The sequence below is a fragment of the Parus major genome, chromosome 20 (genome assembly GCF_001522545.3).
Source record: "Parus major isolate Abel chromosome 20, Parus_major1.1, whole genome shotgun sequence".
Taxonomy (NCBI): Eukaryota; Metazoa; Chordata; class Aves; order Passeriformes; family Paridae; genus Parus; species Parus major.
Window position 1 is genome coordinate 11,740,293 of NC_031788.1, and position 17,156 is coordinate 11,757,448.

Consider the following 17,156-nt stretch of genomic DNA (forward strand, 5'->3'; position numbering starts at 1 on the left):
GGAGCCGCTGCCGGGGGCGCTGCGCCGCGCCGGGGTTTTTTATTTCCAATTTCTGATCGCAGCTGCATTTCCCTCCCTCCGCCCCCCCGCGCCGAGGAGGAGCCCCGGCTTTATGTGGTGCTGCCCGGGGAGCGCTCGGCGGCCGGGAAGTTCTTTGTGTCGCCGTCGCCTTACCCCTTTTTTTTTTTTTTTTTTTTTTTTTTTTTTTTTTTTTTTTGGTGTGTGTGTTTAAATGTATAACTTCATGGGGCTGAACAGCACGGCCGTAGCTATTCAGCCCAATGTGTCCTGCACATGCAACTGCAAAAGGTCTTTGTTCCAGAGCATGGAGATCAGTAAGTACCCGTCCTGCTGCTCCGGGGGAGGGTGCGGGAGGTGCCCGGGGTGCGGGGGTGCCCGGCGGCCCCGCCGCGGGCGGGGAAGTTCCCGCGGGGGCTCCCGGCGGCTGCCGGGACCCTTGGCTGCGATGCGCGTTCCTCCCGGAGTGGTTTTCCTCCCCGCTGTGTGCGAGCCCCGCTCTCTCATCTGTTGCCGCTGGGATGTCGGTGCGGGTGTGACACGGCGCGGGCCGGGCTGGCGGAGCTGCCCGGGATCAGCCTCCCCCGGCCGCTCCCCGCCGGCACCGGCGCTGAGATCCCCGCTCTTCCCCATCGCGACTCCATCACCGCCCGCGTCTCGCCCTCTCCCCGCCGTGCCCCGGAGCCTCTGCCCCGCGCCTTCCCCTGCGGCGGGGGTGATGCTCGGGGACCCCCGAGCCTCCTCCGGGGCTCTGCGCTACCCCCGTGTAAATCACCGCCCCCTCGGTACCGGACACCCGAGCAGGGCTTGTGGTTGGAAACCGGTTCTCCCCGTCTCCAGCCTCTCGGGGCTTTTTGTTCCGAAGGGCGATTTGGGTTTTTTCATTAATATTTTTCAACCCTCGCAGAGTAGCAGTGAGGGCAGTGCCTGACCTAAATATCTACCACTTCTCTATGTGCTCTTTTCCTCTTGGAAATGAGGTGCACGGAGGTGAGAGAGAAGGAATATCACTGGTGAGGGGAGAGGAATTAGTTGGGCTCTTTGGCAGTTTTAAGCAAATGGTATTTTCTGTAAAGGGAAGGTTTTCAAAGCATCCCAGACCGGGAGGGTTGTCAGGATTGTACCCTGCTTAGCACCTTGTTCAGTGCCATGAAATCCAAACCCTGCACAGTCTAATGCAAAATGGCCCAAAAGGAAAACTTGGGAAAGAGTCTGGATTTTGCATATATTCCTGGCACTGCGACGGGGCAGGCTGGCGCTCAATGCGTGCAGGGAGAGCCAGCTGAGCTGTGCCTGTTTCTGCTAGCACAGGATCTGCCCCGTTACCTCCAGCGGGGCTGCAGAGCATCTGTCCCTTGGTATTTTGGATGGCTTTGGTCCAGTGTCATCTGTCTTCTCCTTCTCCAGCTTCATCCTTGTTTAATTCAGGTGTCTGAGTCCCGGAGAAGGTCTGCAGGCATTTGTATACCGGGTACTAAAATGTGTTCATTCTGAATTTTAGCATAAACCATACCCTTTGTACTGTATGCACTTTTAATCTTGATTTAATCTCATTCATGTTCAGACAAAACTAAGCTGGATTTGCCTGATTTTATTAACACTACCGGTACTGAATAGACCATTATTCTTCCCTGACTTTAACAGGCCGGGCTAGATGTGCATACCAATAGCAGTGTATAAATAATGAAGATACAGTTCTTTTTTGTGTCAGCCAATTGCTGAACATAAACTGTGTCCCACAGAATCCCAAGGATGAGAGACTTTACTTTATGTCTGATCAAGGCTCATGGTTATGATAAAAGTTGTGAATTAAAACGTGTAATGTCTTTTGAAGAAAAATCTTCTATTCCAGTCTAACTCTTGGCATGAGGTTTTGTTGGAACAACTCAGGCTTTTAATTTCACTCCCTGACTTTTCAGAAATAGCATAGTTTATCATTTTCCCCCCCATTTTTGTCAGCATGTGAAGGGCTTGGTAAGAGGCAGGTGCTGCTTATGGATGGGGTGTGTGAGAGACAGGGAACAGCGAATTACACCGGAGGAGACCTTGCCTGGATTCGGATGGATGCTGTGGGATCCTCATGCCTGATGCTCCCGAGGTCCTTCCCTGACTTGTCCCCTGGCCTCTCTCGGCTCTGGGCTCCTGACACTCAGTTCCCATCAGCTCCTGGGAGCCTTGGGCTGAGCTCCCTTATTGCTGCCCTTCCTTATTTCATGTTGGGGTAGGTTTCTTATCACCAATGTTATTATTTATTTCCTGCTGATGGCGGGCAGCGTTCACTCACCTCTGTGCTACAGGAGAGCTTTGGTGGCACTATAGGGGCTGTTACCTGATCGCTTCCTCCACCTGGCTCCAGTGGAAAGGGCAGAGCTGATAAATAATAAGAGAGATAAATTCATTCTACAGCGTTTTTCCTCCTCCAGTGGCTTGATTTTGTGTATCTTTCTGATACGACTTAAAGGGAACCTCAGAGCAGCTACCACCAGATGCTCCTTAATTTTTCAGCCAAAATGTTCAGTTACCAGGCAGGAATGCCTCAGGAAAGCGGTACGGGGAGGAACACGCAAACTCGGCTGGTTTACAACCCTCTAAATAGGTTAACTGTCCAAGCGATGCCCAAACCCCTTTTCCTCGCAGGCTTTATTCCGTATGGCGGCTGCGGCGCTGCGGTGGAGGAAGCAGCTGGTTTCTGTGTGTGGCGCTCCCAGATTAGGATTATAAAAGGGTTTTTTTGGGGGCGGGGGCGCGAGTCTCGCCGGGCTGGAGTGCCAATATGCCGGGCGGTGCTAAGCAGCCAGACGTCTGCAGCAGTGGGCTCTAATCGCCTCGGCTGGGTGAAGGAGGTCAGGGGTGAGCGGAGTGGCGGAAGAAGCTGTAAATAACTAATTATTTGGCACGGGCAGCGGAGCGAGGCTCCGTGCCTGCCTCCCCACCTGCCCGCTCCGGCCGTCCCGCGGGCACCTGGGCATCCCTGCGGCTCTCTCCGCGCTGGGCGGCTCTCGGCAGAGCCTTTGCTCCTGCAGACACTTTGTTCGTGCACAGGAGTGATATCCCAGGCGTTTGGGATTTTTTTTGGAGATGTTTTTGCGTCTCCAGGAGTCGAGGCCGATGCCCCCATCTGCAGCACCGTGTCCGGCTGGACCGAGCGAACCCAGAGCGAGAGCGGGTTCCTGTCCAAGCCAAGACTTCTAGGTTTTCACATTCTTTGGTTTAATAACAAACCAAATGCATATGGCTCAACCAGGGATCACATCTCCTTTCCACTTTCACACTGCTTTTCTGACAAATGTATTTCTTTCCCGACACTGTCATCGGCACTTATGGTTTATTCCAGGGCAGGGTGGATAAGAACTGCGTGCTTCTTTATTCCCCCCCAAAGTTTTCCTCGTGGAGGGAAGCCAGAGCTGCTCCCAGCATTTCAGCAAGCCCAAAAGTGCTTGCACAGAGGATGTTCAGTTGTGGCATCTCAGTTTGACCTCAGCCAAAGCGGGGAGTTCCCCGTGTCTGGCTCTGGGCGGTGTGTCTGTGACAAGCTCTGCTTTTTGCTGAGGTCAGCGTCCCAAGGTATGATCCTGGAGGAGCTGAGCACGGGTGGCTTTTGCTTATGGTGGCTCAAGAGCTGTCTGTGTGTGCCTTTGGTCATCTCAGGGGACTCAGCCACTCTGCAGCCCCAGCCCTGTGTGTCCCCTGTCTCATACCCTCAGCCTGGACAGCACAGGGGTCTTTATTAAAATTACAGTTTATTTTGTGCCCTCAGGTAGTGATTTTAATCTTAGTGTTTTATAATTGATGTCAAATGGGAGAATGAAAAGACGCAGAGAGGGAAATGCAGGGAAAATAGTCAAACTTTGGTTTTCTTTTTCCTGTGGGTGAACACCTGCATTGTGCTGTGCTGCACAGCGGGACTGGCACACGGCACCAGAGGTGATCCTGTATAATCGGAGGTGATCATTTATAATGCCAAGTGGAGGCAAGACATGGTTCTTTCTTCCTTTTCAGGCAGTGTCAGGGTGTTTTCAGAGGAGGGTGTTTGCTGCAGTAAGTCCTGTTACCTTCTGGCATGGAGGCATCCTGCACCCCCGAGTGTTTGCTTCCGTAGGGTGTTTTTGGATCCTGTTTGTGAGAACACCAGAACTGAAGGGTGTGTGGAGATTAGCAACCATATTCTTTTCCTTAAAGCTAGGAATTCCCAAGGTAGGATCTGGGATTTCTAAATTTTTGAGATATTGAATTAGCTGCTACCACTGCTTCCTTTGCATATGGGGAGAAGAGCACCCAAAACTACATGTTCTTACTTTTATTTGCTGTTGCTCACCAAATGTACTAATAATTTTAGATTTCCCAGGCTGAAGTTGGTGGTTCAATAAATCCAGTTTTAGAATGAATTTGTAAACCCAAATTTTAAGTGGAGAGACATGAGGAGACTTTTCCAAGGGAAGTACCAAACTACATGGTGTCACTAAGAGAGGGTAATTACAATCCAGCTCCTTTCCTGAGTAACTCAGTGTACAGTCATGTCTGTCAGTGTTGTTTCATTCAGGTAGCAGCAGCCATCAGAATTTGCTAAGCCTAATTAGTGAAAAAAAAAGGTCATTTATTTGCAGTGTCGTCTCATGTGAAAACTGCCAAGCAGTTTGCTTCCTGGAGGAAGATCCCGTACTGGTGTGTGGTTTGTCTTATCAGATCCCTCCTGTTCTCTGGTACACAGTGCATCTGTTCCTGGCAGGTTTCATCAAAGGGATGAAGCCTGGCTGGAGAGCTGCTGAGCAGAGAGGTGCAAGGGCCACTTCGTGCAATTAAGTGGAAACTTCCTTCTCGCCATGAGCACGCTCCCAGACGTCCATAAAGCACAGGAATCATTGGTGTCAACGGGGATGTTTTTATGCAGTGTTCTTCCTGTCTGTGTGGCTGAATTGCTGGGTGATTATTTTATAACTATTTTGGGTGACAGGAGGTAGGTCACTCGGGCAGGTCCCAGGTGAGGAAGTGCATCCCAGACCTGCTCGGTCTGCGAGCGGCGCGGCCGAGTCCGGCACAGGGAGGAACGGGCAGGGATTCTGTGGCAGCAGGACCTGACCCCTCATCTCCATCTTCCAGAAGTGATCAGTGGCTGCTGTGTTGCTGCTTCCTTGTGCAGGGAATGCAGTAGTGGTCTGGAAGCTCCTCCAGGAGTGATGGGTGAGTGCAGGGTGTAGGGGAGCAGGTCAAGGGCGATCCCAGCGCTGAGCATGGGAGCAGCTCCCTGAGTGCCAGCACCTGGAACCGGTGCTGAGAGCTGGAGAAACCCTGCACACACACCCTTCTGAGAGCTGGAGAGACTCTGCACACATGCTCCACCGAGGGCTGACAAGTTTTCAATACTTGAGGAGGTCTCGGGGTACTGTGTGTGTGCAGACGCAGGCATAAACACATCCGTGAAACTTAATTTAGTAATACAGGAAAGTGGCTCCAAATGAACTGCTTAATGAAGTAGCTGGTAACCAGAGAAAGGAGTTTGGGGGTTTGGGCTTTTTTGATTGTTTTTGTTTTTTGTTTGTTTTTTTAAAGCAGATAAATTTCAGTTGTAAGAATTTATCATTCAAATCAGAGGATTTTGGGGAGCTATTGAGAGTAAAGAGAGCTTTGATGATTTGGCAAGAAATACAGCTTCTAAGGCAGCACTTTGATCTGCATTTTAAATGCTTCTTTGTAATGACAGTTTCACAATTTCTTTTCTCATTTTGAGTCAGTTTTGCAGAGGTATGTTTTGAGAGAAAATAGTAACAGCACACATTATTCTTGTTGGCTTTGGAGCCAGCTAGAACTTGTAGCTCATCCCAGATCTTTTGGCTACTGTGGTAAATTTATGACTGCACCAAAAAGGAAATTAGTAAAGATGTTAAATATTATCAAAGCTTTGCAAATCTTCTGAAATCTCTCCGGTGTGAAAACTAAACTTGAATTAGCATTTCTGCTGTGGTGTGTTGAACAGTGTTTATCCAAGCATCCACCTAATACTGCAGGTTCCTGATTTAGCTGGTTTTTTTCCCTTCTGAAGGACACGCTACTGTTTAGCACATGCATCCTTTTAGTCATGCCTTGCACCTGAAACCTTGGCTCTAATGACTCCAGCTTTCTAAAGACAGCCCTACTGGGAACCTTTTTCCTTCCCTTCTATCTACAGCACCTCCTCAGATAAACTCTTGTTGGAGGGAGAAGGTCGTTGGTGCCTGCATGTTCTTATACGAGAAAGCTTGTTGCATTAATTCATGTAGCATGGAGTGGGGTAAGAATTTGGAATGTTTGTTAAGATTTTAATTTAAGTTTTCTGTGTCATCTTGATTCCAGTCTGGGGAGAGGTTTATACCTCTCATTGGAAATCAACAGCTTCAAGCATGAGAACAAATAAGCAGGTTTTCCCAAATTGGTTTGGAGATGTGTGGCAGCTCTTCTGCTGCTGGTTTTGGCCTCTCCTGTGGCTCTGATGAGCTGTACCAGGCTGGCAGCTCTCTGCTTGTGGAACAGGTGTGTAAAACAGGACACACATTTCATTTGCAAGGTAAATTTGCCCAGGAAGTTGGGTCTTCAGTACATGCAGAGGGTACTGGTAGGCCTTAGATGAAGAATGCTGTGTGTACATTTGACTTGCATCCCTCCCAGACTGTCAGTGACTGTGCTCAGTGGGGCGTTATCCCTGTTTTTGGATCTCTTTGGTACAGGGTGCTGATTTGGAGCATGTGGCCCTGAGACATGTCAGTCATCCATCCCACTCAGAGATGGTACAACCAGGGCCCTGTCTGTGTTCAGGCTCAGGTTGGCATCAAGTCCACCTTCACTTTTAGCTTGTTTTTAACTAAATGCTGCTTTTTCACTGCGTACAGCGAGGTAGCAGTGCTAAAGCTGTAATCCCTCAGTGTCTCCTTTTTCTCCAGGTAGTCAGACTTGCCATTTCTCACTGATGCAGGACTAGGCTAATGCTCCATTTAGAAGAGGGTGTGTTTTTCACTGTGTGTGGTGTGTGTGTTCGCATGTCCCAGACTGTGGTGTTACATAAAGACACCTTGCACATCTTTGGAAACTTGCCTCACAAGTTGTCAGTGTTGGTGGATGTCCACAGTGCTTTCAAGTGGTTCACACATTTGTGTTTGGTGTATTCAGTCTCGCACATCTCTTTAATAAAGTGCCTCAGACTGGGTAATTTTTCACTTGCAGTATACACTGAAAAACGTGCAGTTAGAAAGGCAAGTGCTTCTGCACATGGTGGTTCTCTGAACCATTCCTGAGACCCTGCTGATGCCTGCAGAGCTGAGGGATTGTGTCTGTGATGGTTTGTGCTCTTCAGCAGGTGCAACAGGATTTCCCACATTTGCAAACTTGGCCCAAGCAACCCAGCAAAGCAGAATTTAGCCTTGGCAAATGAAAACTGATTAACCCCCAGGCTTGGAGCGTACCAAGGATGAAAAAAAGTTACTGGCACAAAAATCAAGGCTACTTTTCAAAGAATATGTGCAAGACATGGCTTGGGGATTTTTTTCCATCTCTTCATTCTGTCCAATATGTAAAGTAGCTGGTTTGTTACTCTAACCCCCTACAAATGATTGTCAGTAATAATTCTGTAAAACTGTGAATCAACTCTGCATGACTTTGTGCAAATAGACTGAGTAATTTCTTTGTTCTTTTCTTCTTACTTTGTAATTGGAGTCTGTAAAAGCCCAAAGGTTTGGTCTTGTGGAAAGCATGATTCATTTATTGGTGTCTGTGCCGACTAGTTATCTTTCAGTAATTCCAGAGTGCTGCTACAAGCCAAGAGTGATTCATACATGGCTAAGTGCACAAACAAATGGGGTCATGGCCATCTGCAGAAACTTTTCTAATCTATTTATGGTATCAGAGAAAGAAGTGGGTGTATTAAGGATGATGGAATAGGTGTCAATTACATTAGTGACTATAACTGGTTAAGTAACGCTCACCATTACTCAAAACCACATCTGCTCCTTGCTAAAGATCACAACAGCAGGTCTTGTTTAAATGTTAATGCAGGTCTGATACGAGAGATGGATTGAGTGTCTAGCCTGCCTCCTGAGGAGCTGTCCATCCTCACAGCTCTTCTGCTTTCCTTGAGATTCAGACAGGGATCAGGAACTTGCACTGGGAATATTTGTAGCTAAGTCCATCTCTGCTGTTGCAGACCTTGGTCACTGTAAGCTTTACACACAGAATTTGGCCTTAACTTGTGTTGATGTTCAGGGTAGGGTTTGTCATTGGCACACCAGGCAGAATGGCTGTGCTGCATCTCACAGTGCTGCTCAGGTGGTCAGTTTTCCCTCAAATGCATCTTCAGCGGTGTAAAATCTTGAGGGAAGATGACCAGCATCTTACAAGGTGGCCTTTCTCTACTTCTGTCCCTTTTTACTAGTAGTGAGAATTAATTCTGCCTTTATAACTCCAATAACAAAACATCCCTGGCTACAGCTTTGTCAGAACTGTGCCCTGGTCAGGCTTTAGGCTTTTACTTTGGGGGAGACCACTTGTTCTTGCCCTGCTCAGGGATGGAGGAGCCAGGCCCAGGGCTGGAGTTGGTTGTGAGGAAGAGAGAGTTTGGGACCAGTGATAGGAAAGAGCAGGGCAAGAAGCATTCCAGAGGTCTATGGTTGGGGGTCTCTGGGGGGCTCCCTCTGGCCCCTGTCTGCCAGAGCCTGCCTGCTCATCAGCCTTGGGTGCTGCAGCTGCTTTTGCACCTGAGATACATGTACCCAAGGAGATCTTGCCCTTGCAGAGCATGGAGGGGTCTCACAGTGCGTTAGAAGCGTCCCACACCCGCAGGATGGATGAGTGTTACTCACGATGGGGTTTGGAAGTGGCCATGGCCTTGTCTCCCGAGCCCTGGGAGATCCTTACAGTCACTGCTAAGTTTTTGATTTCAGAGGACTTGATTAGAACACAGAGCTCACAGACTCCAGTTTTTGTAAACTGAATTTAAGCATCAGCACTGGCCAAAAATATGGAAGAATTTGGCAATACATTGTTGTTGTCCTTTCACTGATGTTTTGAGCGCTGTTTCTGCTGCACCCTCACTGCACGTGCTCCCATGAAGGGAGACAAGGCCTGGCTGACTCCCTGTGAGTTCTCTGTGGAGGGGGAAGTGACCCAGACTTTCGCCCAAAGGACTGATGAGCCTCTCCTGATGTCTGAGCAGCTTTCTTCTCCTGCCCTTGCTTTACTTAAGTCAACAGATTGTGTAAGCCACATGCGAGATTTACCTGCAGGGCAAGTGGGAGAGAAGCAGTGCCATTTGGATGAATTCCCAAGAGACATCTAACCACTGAGTGTTCAGACTCACATTTCCAAGCCTGAGTCCTAAAACAGTCCTGAGTCTGCTCGTCGCCTCTTCCATCCGTGGCTTTGGCTGCCGAGGATGAGTCCCAGGGAATTTGCCGGCTGCAGCCGCTGGCTGGCAGCTCCCCTGCGGGCTGGGCTCTGTGCTGAGCAAGCTTGGAAATTCTCCCCCTTAGTGGTTTCTGTTTAATGTTATGATTAATGTCGTTGTTTCTTACAAAAGCAAAAGATCCCCCCCAAAGCAGAGCGGATCCCCGCGCTGCCCACACCCTCCCGCGCTGTTTCCCACGGTGCTCAGGGCACATGGGGCTCACCCTTGCAGCCCTGAGCTCTCTTCACGGGGTGGAACCCACAGCTCAGCAGCTGAAACGAGCCAGGGTTGGGCTTGTCCTTGATGCCTGGTCCAGGCCTGAAACCAGGCTGGATTTCCTTGTGCTCCTCCCAGGTGTTGGTGCAATGAGACCTCGAGTCAGTGGTTGTTGGTGTCCCCTGCGCTGGCTTGGCTGAAAGGGCTCACTGAGGGCAGATGTCTTTCCTGGAGGAGCAAGTCCTGCTCTTTCTGTGTTGTTTTCATTATTTCCACCATTATTCCACTTTACCAAGGGTGGTCTCTTGGCTTCAATACCTCAGAATAGCATATACAGATTAGGCTGTTCATCACTGAGCTCTGAAAGTACCTTGGCCTGCTAGGTGCTCTCGTTAGGACACTGAAGAAACAACGATTGTTGGGCACTTGCTTCACATAGTTCAGGGGAAAATTATCTTAAATTGCAATTATTTCCTACGTAATAAGCAGGAATCTCATTTTTGTTGTTACACTTACATTACTGTAATGGGACTTTGCTTGAATGGGAAGATGTGTTTTCAAATTCTGCATTTCCCTCTCCAACTGCTCAGACACACTCAAGGTGTGTAACACTTAATGATACTGATCACTGGTGTGTAATGCAATCAGGGTTTATGTTTCTCTAATGTGACTTATTCATAGCAGTATATACACACTGCACCTTCCTCAGCTTTTTTCTGGGAATCATCATCTCTGATGAGCCAGAGATGGGCTCAAAAACAAGGGGAGGGGGCAGAAATCTCTAATGGGGGTCCTGTGTGAGGTACAGAACAAACTGCAGTGTTACAAACACGTTCTGTCCTGCTGATAGCTTTTAATCCTCCTTGTCTCATGGGTTTTCTTGATAAATATACTTCTCAGCCTCCACTGAGTTGTCTGAATTGTAAGGAACAATAAACATAATGGACAGACTCAATTTAATAGATTTCGCTATGAGCTATTTATTAGTGCGGCTTTTTAAAAAAATAAGGAAAAAGAGATGACTGCATTTATTTACTTGAAGTGCAGAAAGCAGCTCTTGGAAATCCAAGGGAAGCGTGCCTGAGTGGGCTCAGTTCAGCTGGTGGCTGTGGAATGAGGGAAGGATCCATCCTGCTGCGAGCGCCGGCTGGTCTGGAATGGGTTAACAGTGTGTGCAGATGTTCAGGAATTCCTCTTTTGACTTGACCGTGGGGTTTTGCTGCTCTTCAGAGCACAAGTGCACTCCAGTCACAGCAGGTTCATGGGTTTGGAGATGCCTTTCATCCTCTCCTGTTCTTGCTGCGTGCTCGGGAAGGGATCACGCCGTATCTTGCAGCCATGTGTCTTCCTTGGTTGCATTCCTAGAGATTTGCAGACCCACATAAAGCATCCATTAAATTAAGCAGAATGGCCTTTAGAAAGCTACGTTTCAAGTGGAAGAAATGCTTTATGTAACGTAGGGGTATGTGAGGGGACCTAAATACAAGCTTAAATTGGCTGTTACGAAAATAGGTATAATTGGGTTTTTGCACAGTGATTTTACAGCTTCTGAGTTTAATGTCCTGATGAAATCCTGCATCCAGTCCACGTGCAGCCGAGGAGGTGGGGGTTGAGGAGCCTGAGTAATGGGACTTGTTCTAGGAACAGCCTTGCCCTCGATTGCAAAACTGGACATACCTGTCATTTACTGTGTCTGAGAGGTGTCTGGGGTGGTGATTCCCTGTCACCTGAATTTGCCCTTCGGTCTCTCCCCTCAGCCACCCCGTGTCAGGGCAAGGGGCATCTCCAACCGTGCTCATAACTGCTTGCAGGTGAAAAATGCAGCTGTACCCTCCTAACTGGGCACGTGCCAAGAGCTGCAGCTTTGTTTTCCAGCCAGATCAATGCAGTTCGTTTAAGTCGTTGGGTAATTTAGTAGCTGGAGGCACTTCTGTGGGCTTGGAGTGAGAGCAACTGCTTCACTTCCCCCCTCGGGAAGGCTGGGAAGGGTTTCCCTCTGAACCCAGGCTTCCCCAGCTGCATCTGGGCACAGGTGATGCTGTGGGGTCCTTGCCCAGCCATTCTGGGACCAGCAGCCTCAGGAAGTGGAGGATATCACATTTTGACCTTGCATCCTCATATTAGTCCCGATGGTTTTTCCTGTTTTATTATTTAAAGCCTCTCCGTTCTTCTGTCTGGGGAGACAGGGTATTGGCTCTCCTGGGTAAAGATTGACCCATCCTCTTTCAGAAAGCTCATCCCAAAGCAGGTTTTCTTCATAGAAATCAAAAGCCTTCAAATCCTGTTGGCAGGAATTGGAAGAATAATTTTTTATTCAGTCTTCCTTCAACCAGTTAGGCCTGAGACCTGGTTTCCTTTCTAGCTTACTAAGGTCTTGCAAGGATGAAAAAAACTCTGTTGCTTTCCTTGGAATCTCTTAGCCAAGGCATGGGAGGAAAGCCTGGTAATGCGAGACAGGGTGGAAAAAGCTCAGATAGTATTTGCTGCTTCTTTGAAACGATCCCTTTTTAATTGTCTAAACAGTGTTTCAAAGAAAATCTCTGCTCTTCTCTATCTTCTTCCAGCATTATAATTTTATATAATCACTTTTCTTTCTCTAAAAGAATAGAGCGTGATTTATTTTTTTTTTCAGAAGGGAGAAGGGATAAATTCCAGATGTTGCTGGGATACACTTTTTGCCTGTGTTTAATGTTTAGTGGCTTTCAGTAAATATGCTCTAAGAGGTGGGGCTGATGTTTTTATTCCAGGACAAATCATCTACAACAAATCCCATCTGCCGATGAGGGGAGAGAGTCTCTTGGGTGTGACCTGGTGGGGTTAGAGCTGATTCTGGCCCAGGTGTAGCTGTGGGGTCTTTTCCCTTGGTCACTCATGGTCTTCATGCTTCCCTTCCCACACCACTGCTGAGCTCCTGCTCCGTGAGCACAGGGATCCCTGGCATGGGAGTGGGCACTTCTGCTCTAAACTGGCCCAGGGAATTTTTGGGAGCAGCTCTGCTGTGCAGGCAGTCCTGGCTGGGTGAGGGCTGTCATGTCCTCTGTGCTGTCCCACTTGGGATGCTCAGTTTAGTGAGACTCTCCTGGCAAGCCAGGCTTTTTGGTGCTGGGGTTGCAGCCCAGCAAAGAACATCTGTGTGTCCTGCAGCAGTGTGGGGCTGGATCCAGAAGATCCAGAAGCTGGGCTCTGCAGATGGGCAGTCCTTTTCCCTCATTTCTTGCCTTTTCAGTGCATGCCATGCTTGTCCCTGCTCTGCAGCCTTGCAGGCTGAAGCAGCAGTGATTTTCCAGCATGTGCTGCTCAGAGGCGTTGTGGGACCAACACGGCAGCTCCGTTCCCTGTTTCATGTTTTCACCTGTTTAGGCAAAGTACATCCCTGCTTTGTTGGCAGCCTGTTGGGTTGCACAAACAGTGTAAGACAAAACCACGAGCAGGTGTTGGTCCAGCCAGGGTAATTACTGGTTCTCTGGTAGGCAGAGAGCCTGAGCCACCCTTCCCATGGAGCTGTCTGGCAGCACTGCGGCTGCAGAAGGGCTCCGGGCTCGGCTCAGCCACTCCCTGGAGCTCTTCCCTGCTGCCGATTGCATAAAAAAAGTTTATGCATATAAGGAGGGAGGGAGGAGAGCTGAGGGTGGCTCTGGTCAGGTTTAAAGCACCGACTTTATGTGCCAATTCTTATTTGCATTTAAAAAGTTGGCAAATGCGTGGCTGAACCTAAAGGGCAGATGTGAGGATGGGAGAGGCTTGCTAAGAGAGAGGGGAGAAGCAGCATCCCAAAATCTTGCCTGACTTCAGAGGGTTCAGGCTGGTTTCTCCCACACAGCCCAGACCATGTCCAAAGATCTTGGATGAGACAGGATGGGAGCACATGTCCACACACACACAGGGTGTCACACCGTGTCACCTGGGCTGTGCAGCAGGGAGGGGACAGACATTGCTTTCTACCCTCTTGGAAATTTAGCCAGAGAAGAGCTGATCCTGATCCAGCCAGCTGCATGCACAGGGTTTCTTTTTCTGAACTTTTACATTTCCTTTGGACTCCCACCCTTTTGGGTCTCCCAAGTCATTTTGGCATCCCCTTTTTCTCAGACTCCACATTTTACTTTTGGGACTCCCACCCTTTTTGGCCTCCAGTCTTTTGGCCTTTCACTCCTTTTCAGCCTCCCACCCCTTTTCAGGCTTTGTGCAGTGAGCTGGCTGAGCAGGAGGAGGAGGATGAGGTCCAAGCTTGTTGCCACACGTTGGTGTTTGGCTCGGCAGAATTCCTTTCTTTCCTTTCTTGTCACGCTCGGTGTCGGTGCCCGTTCCAGCAGGGTGGTGGTGCTGCACATGGGCCTGGAGGCTCTTGGCTGCCTGTGGGCATTCAGGTGACACCTGATGTGTGCAGGCCCACTTCTGAACCACCCACATGTGAAGCATCTAAATCATCCTGACTTCACATCAGTGAGCCCAGCCTACGACCCCTCGTTATTTAGCTGCTGCAGTAACTGGCAGTGACTCTGCTCCTGAATCTTTTCCTGGGACTAAAAAGTTGCTTTTCTATGTCCTCCCAGGTACATGGAAAGTAACTTTTTAAAGCTTTATTTGAGAGCAGTGATGTGCTGATATATTCCCTTGAGCCTGCCAGTCTGCTCTCTTGCTGCAGAGGCAGGAGCAGTGTGAGGAGCGGGCGGTGTGTCCGTGGCCTCAGCGTGCTGTGTCTGGCAGCCACAGCCTCCCTTGCTCTCGGGTTAAAGGCCACTTTTATAGGCCAGTAGGACTCCTTCCGATCAGACTGTAGTAATTAGTACCAATTAACCATTATCAGTGACAGACAGTTCTTACAGGCTTCATAAAAGAGTCCTGTGTACACGTGTTTCTCTGGCGAGCATCCTGTGGGATGCAGAGCTCCCACCCAGCCCAGAATGTCTCAGCTTGCCAGGCACTGGGAAGGATCCATGTCCCGTAATCCTTTCAGTGTTGCAGGCAGTCACACATTGATGGCTGAGAGAGAAGCCATGAGTTGTCTTTTGCTGCAAACTTCTTGCTGCTTTGCTGTTCTCACTTGAGAATACATCTGCTGGGCATTGCTCCCGGGGTGTCGGGCAAGATTTTGCAGTGGCTCTTCCTTTTCAGCACTCCACAGTGCTGTGGGCATGGGGTGTCAGCAGACCCTGAGCTTTCACCAGGCTCAGCAGCGTGTGGGGTTTAGCTCTGTGTGTTTGCAGTGGAGACAGTGTGTGATAAACAGTCCACCAGTGCCTTGAAGTGCTGCCCTAGGCCATGGACAGGCAGTCTGGCACTGTTGGATGTGGCAGGGAGGTCTCTGGGGTGGGCTGAGCGATCCCAGAAACTTCACAAACCTCTGTGAAGCTTTGGCATTGCTGTCAGGTGAGATCAGAAGAGCAGTCCTGAGGAAGCAGGGCAGAGAGGAATGGGACCTTGTGTGACCTTGTCTGGTGTGGGAAGAGCATGTGGGGTCATTAGCCAGGAGTGGTGGCACCTCTGGTGGTGCTGGCCCTGTGGAGATGGTGGGAGCAGGTGTCTGCTGGCCAGGGGGAGCTCTGCCAGGACGAGTCCCCAGGAGGGGAGCTGGGGTGTGTGTGCAGCCGCTCGGACGGGGCTCCCATCACTGACGGATCCTTTCTGTTTTTCTTTCAAATGTCTCCAGGCACTGAATGTTTAGGTCGCACCTTTCCAGGTAAACTGGGTAAGTGAAGTATTTCAAGAGTTGCCAAGATGTAATTATGAAGGCTGATTGCATGATTGCAGCTGCTGTGCCGTAAACACCCTGGTTACTGCTCCACGGAACGGGTGGGACATTGCCGGCCCCCAGAGCAGCAGGTACCTGCTCTCCTGCTGCACAGGGGGATGCAGTGGTGTCTTCAGAGGCTGACTCTGCAAACCTGCTGGTTTTTGTCTATCCATGTCTGGCTGCACTTTGGTAATCCTGGATGGGATTTCTTTTTCTTCTGCTGTTCAATGTAGAAACATGTACAAAAGCTGAGTGTCATTTTTAGCACCAGTAGTCTTTCGTTTGCTGCTACTCTGGCAAACTAATGAGCAGTGTTAATTTGAGGAAAGAAGCTTTATTCTATGAAAGTAGCTGGCATCCTGAAACTTTTTTAAGTCATGGGATGTGGGACTTCTGCTGAGTGTGGTCAGAGATGCCCATGTTCAGCACAGACAAAACCAGGTGTTGGAAGCCCTGTTAAACCAGGCTCCTGGATCTGAGCTGAACCTGTTTGCAAAAGAGTCTTTAAAAATACACTGTTATAATGTTTATGGGTCTGTCTCTCAGTTTAGAACTGAGTTTGTGACAGTACCTCAAAACTAAGGTGTCATTGCTGAAATATGATGTCCCAAGCCTGCTGGGGAAGAATCAGCTAAATAAATTGTTAACAAGTGGTGAATGAATGATTTTAATAAATTGCAAATCAATTGCTATAGAGCTTGGAAAGTCAATAGAGCTTATGACCTTGGCTTATAACCACACTCAGATCCTTAATATGCTTATAATGCCTACAAATCATTCATTAGGCTTTTATCAAGCATCAATTAGTAGAAGTCATAATCTAAAATAAGAGGAAAAAAAGAATTATTTCAGTTCCTTTATTTCGAGCCTGGTGGCACAATTTGGCTGCACAGCAGGATAGTCCTTGCTTATGCAGAAAAGCTGTGAGACACCACCGGTCCCCCGGCAGCGTTATCGTGGTGCAGACATCAGGCAGGGGAACCGCGGGAGCCTGAGGCTGGGATCAGCCCCAGAGCTGGGACACTCACACCAGCCCTTAGGGAAACTGTCCTGCAGCAATCAATGGTTTATTTACATTTATTTTATATTAATGCCGTAAGATCTCAGCAGATCAGGCGGGCAAAGGGAGCCACGGTGTCCCAGTGCTCTGAGCGGCTGCTCGGGGCGTTTTCGCTCCAGCAAGAGGTGTTTGGCTGTTGCTCCATGGCTGTAAAACTCACACCCGTTTTCTTGTGCTGTGATTTGGGAAAGCGTGTGAGCGGGGATGTGTTTGAGCTGTGCTGCTCTTCCTGCTTTCCCTGGCCTTCCCATTTTGTGTGTGTGTGTTTGTGCCTCAGGGAGGCAGGCAGAGATGCAAGTGAAAACATGCGGTTTTCTTAGAATATAAATAACAGAAAATTAAGTATAATTTTTGTTTGTTGTAGAGTCATTCCCTGCAGTCTCCAGTTGTTTGCTGCTTTGCTGCACTCCTGTACTCTTTGTGTTTTTTTCATCTTACCAGATGGATACTATTTGGAGTGTGCTGCAGGACACTTTAGTGATCTTGCTGCGGGGTTAATTGTGCGCCCAGTGAAGAGCTGTGCTTGCAGACATCAGTGCATGCCCGGGCTTCTGAAAGCCCGGCCTGCCAGACGGGGCTGCCTCTATCAGACGGCTTTTTGCCTCGCCTTTGTTGTCTGGGTCCTTGTCTGCAGCTCCAGCCTGGGCCGGCATTCCCAGACATCGTCACCTCCAGCACCCGCGTCCTCCCGGAGCGTCCTGGTGCTGCCTGCAGAGCCAGAACCC

The 17,156-nt window shown here is 49.1% G+C and overlaps 1 protein-coding gene across 3 annotated transcripts in view; it reads left to right on the forward strand.

Moving 5' to 3' along the window:
* The first annotated feature begins 6 nt into the window (after positions 1–6).
* PMEPA1 (prostate transmembrane protein, androgen induced 1) overlaps positions 7–17,156 on the forward strand; it is a 39,212-nt gene continuing 22,062 nt past the window's right edge. The window contains exons 1-2 of one of the 3 annotated variants that reach the window (XM_015647867.2): positions 7–335; positions 15,288–15,326. In XM_015647867.2, the coding sequence (XP_015503353.1) occupies positions 233–335; positions 15,288–15,326 (142 nt within the window). In that variant the 5' untranslated portion in view covers positions 7–232. The remainder of the gene's footprint in view (positions 336–15,287; positions 15,327–17,156) is intronic. The other 2 variants (XM_015647866.2, XM_015647869.1) reach the window with 2 other exon arrangements.